The following is a 7851-nucleotide window of genomic DNA, read 5'->3' on the forward strand; positions in this document are numbered from 1 at the left end:
TGAGGTTAAACGAACAGCTGTCAGTTCAGATAATCTAGTCTGTGTTTCTAGTTTTTTTTCTACTGTGCTAAAACAAATGAAGTTTCTGTATAAACACCACAATGACTAGTGCCTATTTCAGGCAAACAAGAACGCTGTGTAAGGGGAGGTATCTACCACCTGCTGTGTTAATGCCTCTAGTAAGACACTTATTTGCATACTGTGCAACTTGGGCTGTGGGAGTGGTGCAAAGAGGTAATCCTGCTTCACTTGCATGCTGGAGTAATCTCTGCTAGAGCAGAATAGTGCTGGTGGGACTAACTGGGGCATGGTAGTTACCAAGCTGGGCTCTCAGCAGTTTGGAGATGTGGTTGTCTCTGAGTCAGCCATAATTTACAGCTACAGTTCAAAGGCAGCACGAGTTCCTACTTGTGCATAAACACACTCTGTCATATCCAGATTCTCAAATAATCAAATCAGAGACTGCTTGGATGTCATAGTATTACTGGCCATTGAGGTGTGGTATGGATGTCATGCTGTGCCTTACTTGAATGTGTGGTTCTTATTAAGGGTCAGTGAAGATAGTAACACATAGTGCGTGGGGTCCCTTTCTTCTTGTTTTGGTGGTACAGGTGGTTATTCAGCCTGGGGGTTTCAAAGCTGGAGGAAGAGCCACTTATGTCCTAGCAGGACTCCGGGACCAGCCAGTGCAGTGCATAGTATCAAAGTTCACTTGATGACAGCATGTAATAACATGTAACTCCAAATTAACAGGATATTCCTGTTTTCAAAAGCTGCTTGTCCTCCTGGAGCTTGTGGCTGTGTTACTGTAGATGAGTCAACAGTGAGGGAACACAAATAGTACTTGAACTGTCATCCAAGTATGAAAATGGGTCAGATAAAAATGGCAAGGCACAGCTCACTGAGCAAGAGGCTAGTCACTGAACAACATCCTAGATGTTGCCACTTATGTCTGATTGGATTTATATCATTCAAAGCAAAGTTACTTTCAAATGATGTGGGCTCTCTAGTACATTTCAAAGTAGCTTGTGGAAAAGAAGCCTTTAAACCTCTGGATTCTTGGAGAAGTTTGAGTTGTTGATGACTCTGCCTTGTGTGATTTGTAGGATGCTTGAAGAAAGTTTCTGTCCTAAAAAGCTTTTTAAACACCGTGTGTAAGTGACAGACATCAAGCACAGATGGAGGACCATGGAAGTAAGCCAATGGCCTCATTAGAGTGATCATGAATTAGGTAGTGAATCAAGTTAGATCGCCTCATTTGGAAAATGAAAATTACTAAATAGTCTTAAGGTACTTTTCTGTGTTTGTGTTAAAGCCAATCATTGAGCTACTTTGCTCTTGTGACTGCTTTTGTCCAAATGCTACTTCTACTTGTATGCCAAAACTATTTTTTCCTAGCTACTCGAGAGTTGGGTCATCCTAAAGCGTGTTTTGAATGTGGCAAAAAGCAATGGCTCCTTCTACAGAGGTGTAGCAAAATGCAGTGTTCAGGAGAGCTTCAGAATCTGCTTGTGTAGGCTTAGGCTTGTCACAAGGGAAGTTCAGATGCTGGAATATTAATTTCAGCAACTGCTCAGTTGTTATGTTATTGTAAAAACGCAAAAAAGTAAAGGACTAGAATGTTCTTTGTAAAGAACAAAATTGAAGCAATGAAATCAAAACAGATTCAATGTGTTTCTGATGACACAACTTCCTCTGAGCTGAATTGCCTTCACCTGATGTAGCTGTGGCAACAGAGGAAGAATTGCTTCCAAATACAGAAATGTGAGGAGTAAATTGAAATGCTGAGGTTTTTCATAAAACTTCTTTTGATTTTAGGGCCTTTCAGCTATCTTGATGATGTCCCATTTAAGATAGGAGACAAATTTAAAACCCCTGCGAAGGTTGGATTACCTATTGGTTTCTGCCTGCCTGATTCTTTTCAGCTTGTCAGAGAAGCCCAGGTAAGTGATGTTTTTTTGCCTTCGTGGGGTCCTCCACGTACAATGCTGCAAATTGCTTTTAACAGGTATGCTGTAGTGGCACATCTTATGCCAGTAGTAGCAGAAGATCTGCTGGAATGTATAGTAAGTTAAAAAACTTATTTTGCATGGTAAGCCATGTAAAAAAAAATTCTGCTTATCAGTTAAAAAAGCCTAATTATATTTATTTTCTTGTATCTACTCCAAAATGAACTATGTTTTTTGTGTCTTGGTTAAAGATTTAAATGCTACCCTGATATTGCTAAAATTAAGTAGTATTTTTTTAAGAGGAAGAATTATCCTCATTTTATGAATGTTAATAGAATGCTTTTTGAAGGTAACAGGTATGGCTGTATTTTGTGGATGCTCAAAGTAATGGCATGAACAAGTTTCCAGTTCCTGTCCTTTGTGCAGTTCTGAGCAGAAATGCTACACCAGCCGTATAGCAGAGAGGTTACAGTTTGGTACAGATTTCTTCCAGGTCTTTTAGGTACATGACTCGTACGTAAGCAAAAATCTTCAAGTGCGGGATATGGTCCTGGAAATATAGTTGAACTGCTCAGACAGCAAAGAATATGAAATTAATAGAACCTAGCGCATCTGCTAATGAGTTTTTCAAAATCACTATGTTGGTAAATAGTGTATCTTCCTTTTTAGAGCCTCAGATCCAAGGGAAGGGAAGACTCTTAAGTGTACAGCTGAGATAACAGATCTCCAGGTTTTCACTGGAGCCCGCTATAGATAGGATATGATGCAACATAGTGAGTCTCAGAAAATCCTAGCAAAGGCATAGCAAACCTTCCTGATGTATTGCTCTTTTGAGCTAGGACCTTGCAGTGCTGTTGCAAGAGTAGTCCTGTTTGGTTATGTGACATCATTCTGGTAAGCAGATTGTAATTTTTGTGAGTCACAGGTAGGTTACACCCTGCACATAGCTCATAGGCTTTGTTCTCTAAATGTTCTCTCATAGTTTAGAGGGCACTAAAGATGTTTGGTCTTAATAAGATACTAAAGCTGTAAATATGTTCAGTCTGTTTAGAACTTTGTACTCTGTTTGGCCACTACAGTGGCTCATGCAGTCAATAGTGATAGTTTATATAAATGTCTCTCTATGCTAACCCAGCCCTGTAGGAGCTGATGTTAAATGAGGAAAGCTTACAGGATCCAGCCATGCCAGTGGCAAAAATGCTGCTGCAGCTTGGTGTCTCATCAGAGTTGCCGGTATATCATTTTTGCTGGTGAGCCTACCAATGCCTCTTCAGCCAGTGGGTGTAAAATTGATATAAAACCCTTTAGGAATCTTTTAGTGTGAACTGATTAATAGTGTACTGGTCTTTGGATGCAAAAAATACTCTGCATTGGTCTTGAATTTAAGTAGTTCATTAGTGCTGGATCTAGGTATTACAGTCCACGTGTGACATCAGTGTGACTAATGCATTACACTACCAATAACTACATTTCCTCTTCTTCCCAAGAGGATGAGAGAACTTGTGATCATCAGTAGCTCTTAAGGAAAACTAAACATAGGAAGGAGGCAAAATATGGTATTCTAATCCAGAGTGTAGCAGACCTTGCTGCTAGATGCAAAATTAACTATTTCTAGTGTCTCCTAGTTCTGCCAGTCTGTAAGTTACAAGAGATGCTGGAGAAAAAAATGACTGTCTATGTTAATTCATGCAGCTCTTGCTCTGTTACTTAAGTTGCTGTTAAAGTAGTGACTGTGATTCTTACGTGTTTATGTAAGTTATATTTTTTCCCATCTCCTTTCCTCTCAGTATGACTTCTCCCTGGAAAAGAAAACAATTGAATGGGCTGAAGATATCAAAAAAATTCAAGCTGCCCAGAAAGAAGCTGAACGCAAGGCTGAAGAAGCAATAGCAAACTCAAAAGTTGCTCCAGAGGACAGCAACAGAATGGGGTTCGCAGAGGGACCTTGCCCCGAGGCCATGCCTCCACCAATTAACCCCATACTTGCTAGTCTGCAGCACAATAGTATTCTTACTCCTACTCCAGCCAACAGCAGTGCTGTGAAGCAAAAAGTTCTTAGTCCACCTCATCCAAAAGCAGATTTCAACCCAGCTGATTTTGAATGTGAAGAAGACCCATTTGACAAACTGGAATTAAAAACTATTGATGATAAGGAGGAATTAAAAAACATTCTTGAAATTCACGTTGGTACTACTGGGCCAGTTGTTGCCCAACTATTAGACAACAGCTTGCCCAAAGGAAGGTCTGAGTCTGTGTTACAAGATCAGGAAGTTTTGGCATCCATAGAAAGGGCCACGTTGGACCTCAAGCCCCTTCACAAACCCAATGGCTTTATCACTTTACCGCAACTGGGAAACTGTGAAAAGATGTCCTTGGCTTCCAAAGTGTCCCTGTCCCCTATCACTTCAGTGAGCAATATTAAATCCCTGTCCTTTCCTAAGCTTGACTCCGATGAGAGCGATCAGAAGTCGTCAAAGCTCATGAGCACTTTTCACAGCACTAGTTGTCTCCGCAATGGCACTTTTCTCAGCTCTTTGCAGACCTGTGCTCAGAATAAAGCTAGCGAATTGAATGGACACCATATGGTTGATCTTTCTGCTGTAAATGAGGACAGTGGAATGGATACATCAACATTATCCTCTTCATCCAGACTGCCGTCCCTGGCTTTGTCAACACTGTGTACAGAAGAACAAAGCACAGTGACCACGGTAAAATACAGGGGATTAAAATTGTGTGTATGGGGGTGATGCAGAGGTGTGGAGGCAAATGTTGATTCTAAAACATCTAGCAGCTTAGTTTTTAAGCTTCTTTTAATGTGAGCCATATGTAGATAGGACAGATCATGTGCAGTAGTTCTTCATTAATGTGGGAAGTTCTTCAGTTCAAAAAGTTTTTATGTTGATAGTATGAACCTCAGACTGTTACACACAGATTTCTTCACCCCATTTCCTCCTGACAAAATCTGATTTGAATAAACTCATGGACTGTGTTTTCCAAAGAACTTAAAATCTGGACACCAATACCCATGAAGTCTAATGGAAAGTTTGTAGTCAAGTCCTCTAGCTGGCTCTAAAACAACCTGAAAAATTGGAAGACTTCTGTCTGATAAACAGTACATCAGTGGTTCTGAAGTCTTACTGGCATGCTGTAGGGTTGTTTTGTGTTTGTTTGTTTTCCTAACACCATGTGCTCTACAGCAAGTGTCTGTGTTTCAGTCTCTTTGTTCTTTCATCTCTTTTTCTGGCTTAGGTTAAAGCATTACTGAGAAATACAGTGTTCTGGCAATTAGTGTATTCTTCAGAGCGAAGCAGAAGAGGTGTTTATTGATCACAAGAACAAACATAATGCAGTAAGCTTTGGCAGAAGTAGCAGTGTGCTGAGCAAGTGCTTACTGCTACAAATCAAGTTTTGGGAGGAGATTCTGTCACTGTATGTAGCTCAGATGAATTCTTGAAGCAGGAGGAGTCTCTAGGGATTAATGTGAAAAAGCACTTACAACTAGATAGATGGGACTTAAAATAGCCAAATTCTCACTCCAAGTATTTTAATCTTTGTGCTAGAATAAATCGTGATCAAGAGCAGAATTGTATTCTCTGGAATACTATTAAAAGAAGAAATGAAGAGTAAAAAAAAAATCAAAAGACTTATTAGGAGGAGGAATATAGAACAGAATTTCAAACTTTGTGTTTGGAAGTAACAAAGCCAAGAAATTAGTGTGTTGACAGAACTAGTTATTTCTTTTTGAAATTGAAGACTCTGAATACACTTGCTTTATATTTCCTTATTAAGGTCTTAGTTGATAGAAAATTACCTGAGTTGCAAGAAATGGAAGTAAATGCAAATAGAGAAACAAAAATCTCCAGAATTTGAAAAGGAGACAAAACTCAGAATTGTTGGTTGTGTCAGCTGTTGGTTGTGCTCCTTGGCAGACTGGTTCTGCAGAAATGGAACAGTTGTGCAGCCCTGGTGCAGGTTGTATCCCAGGCTAATGTGGAGATTGAAGAGAACAGACAGGACATGGGTGGCCTCTCTGAACTGGATGTAATACTGAAGATGTGTAATTTCTGTGATGTCTGACTGGAACTTCCCAAAATGGATCTGTTCCATATTGCTTACTTTTCTGCTGCCAGATATCATTTAACATCTCACATTTGTGATGAGTGACAGGAAATAGTCCCATGAGTTCGTTTCTTGTAGCCTCCCCAAGATTCTGCCCTCAGGACTGTTAGAATGGGACAAATAGAACCAAGTAGTAGAAGAGTCCTTTTGACTGGGCTGAGGTTAATGCAGGGCTTTTAGAAATAGGTGTGGGAAATGCTGGCTTTAGAAACCAGGTCAGAGCTGAAGTAAGCACTTAGCTCCTTTTCAACCCAACAGATGTTTACTAAGAGGAAGTACCAGGTTTTGCTGTCAAAGATAAGTATTGTTAGCCATTGGGAACAGAACAGTTGGTGAAAATGTTTAACTGGTATGCCATTTTGTTTATACGTGACATATAAAATGTGATGCTTTGAATGTAGAGAAGATGGGGGGGAGGGTGTGTGTTTCTCTTAGTTCTTGTCAGAATAAAAAAAATAATATATATGCATCAATAGATGTTTCTAGGCACTGACCTTAGAACCCATCAGTGTCACTCAGCAAGCCACTGGGTCAAGAACTGAAGAGGAGTTAGCATGTTACAGAGCTGTGTGAGCTTGTAGCTGTCACTGTGTTGGAAAAAAAAGCAAGTTTACAATTACTGGAGAAGGAGCATATCCTTCTTAGAATGTAATCTACTTATAGAGAGAACAAACAATTCCTTATAATGGCCGCATCCAAAGCAGCGTGGCCAGCAGGGCGAGGGAGGGGATCCTGCCCCTCTGCTCTGCGCTGTGACACCTCACCTGGAGCGCTGCGTCCACAGGCGGAGTGCTCAGCACAGCAGAGACGGGGGCCTGTTGGAGAGCGTCCAGAGGAGGGCCGCACAAAGGATCAGGGATGGAGCAGCTCCCTACGAGGACAGGCTGAGAGAGCTGGGGCTGTGCAGCCTGGACAAGGGAAGGCTGAGATCTGGGAGCAGTCTTCCACTATCTAGTGGAGCTGCAAGAAGGAAGTGGGATAAACTGTTCAGTAGGGTCTGTTGTGGTGGGATAGGGGGAAATGGTTTCACACTAAAAGAGGGAAGATCTAGGTTGGATATAAGGAAGAAGTTTTTTAAAAGGGTGGTAAGGCACTGGTACAGGTGAGGGAGATGGTGGATTCCTCATCCCTGGAGACACTCAAGGTCAGGCTGGAGGGACTGTGAGCACCTGATGGAACTGTAGGTGTCCCTGCTCATTGCAGGGGACCTTTAAGGATCCCTTGCAACTCAAACAATTCTGTGATTCTTTGACTCTTTTATAACTATATATATCTGCATGACTTGTCTAACCTGCATGCTTGTCATACCTAGTATGGTAGCCACAGTCCCTTATGTTTTCATGAAACCTTTTTCCCCGTAGTGGCACTGTGTAATGTTCATCACCTTATTTGTATGTTGTCCAACAGGTACACCCAGACAAGGAGACAGAAATCCCTATGGTAAGTTCTGACATCCTTTGTGGTATTTATACAAAGCTACTGAAGTGGTTCCTTAAGTTATGTTTCTTTGAATACTGAAAATCTTAGGCAGTGAGTAAACTTAGGGTAAGGGAAGCAATCTTCACGCTTCTTCCAAGGTAAAAGGATTGCCCATATCATATGGATCTTTGCAGTTGCAAAGATTGGTTGTTAGAAAGTTTTAGTATATAGCAGGAAATCTGGGTACTAAAATCTTTCTTTGAGAGGGAAGAGTGTAGTGGAAGTTGAACTGTTTACAGTGCTTGATTTTGTCTTAAAGTCCAACTAACTGTGGTTGTGTGGGTTGTTTTTTTTTTTTTTTTTT

At 40.8% G+C, this 7851-nt stretch overlaps 1 protein-coding gene across 5 annotated transcripts in view; it reads left to right on the forward strand.

Moving 5' to 3' along the window:
• Positions 1 to 7851, forward strand: part of UBAP1 (ubiquitin associated protein 1) — a 34771-nt gene that overhangs the window by 19096 nt on the left and 7824 nt on the right. For all 5 annotated transcript variants that reach the window (XM_019611862.2, XM_010728351.3, XM_019611860.2 and 2 more), the window contains 3 exons: positions 1819 to 1943; positions 3737 to 4657; positions 7476 to 7508. In XM_019611862.2, coding sequence (XP_019467407.1) covers positions 1819 to 1943; positions 3737 to 4657; positions 7476 to 7508 — 1079 coding nt within the window. The remainder of the gene's footprint in view (positions 1 to 1818; positions 1944 to 3736; positions 4658 to 7475; positions 7509 to 7851) is intronic.

Source organism: Meleagris gallopavo, unplaced genomic scaffold (assembly GCF_000146605.3).
Source record: "Meleagris gallopavo isolate NT-WF06-2002-E0010 breed Aviagen turkey brand Nicholas breeding stock unplaced genomic scaffold, Turkey_5.1 ChrUn_random_7180001957424, whole genome shotgun sequence".
NCBI lineage: Eukaryota > Metazoa > Chordata > Aves > Galliformes > Phasianidae > Meleagris > Meleagris gallopavo.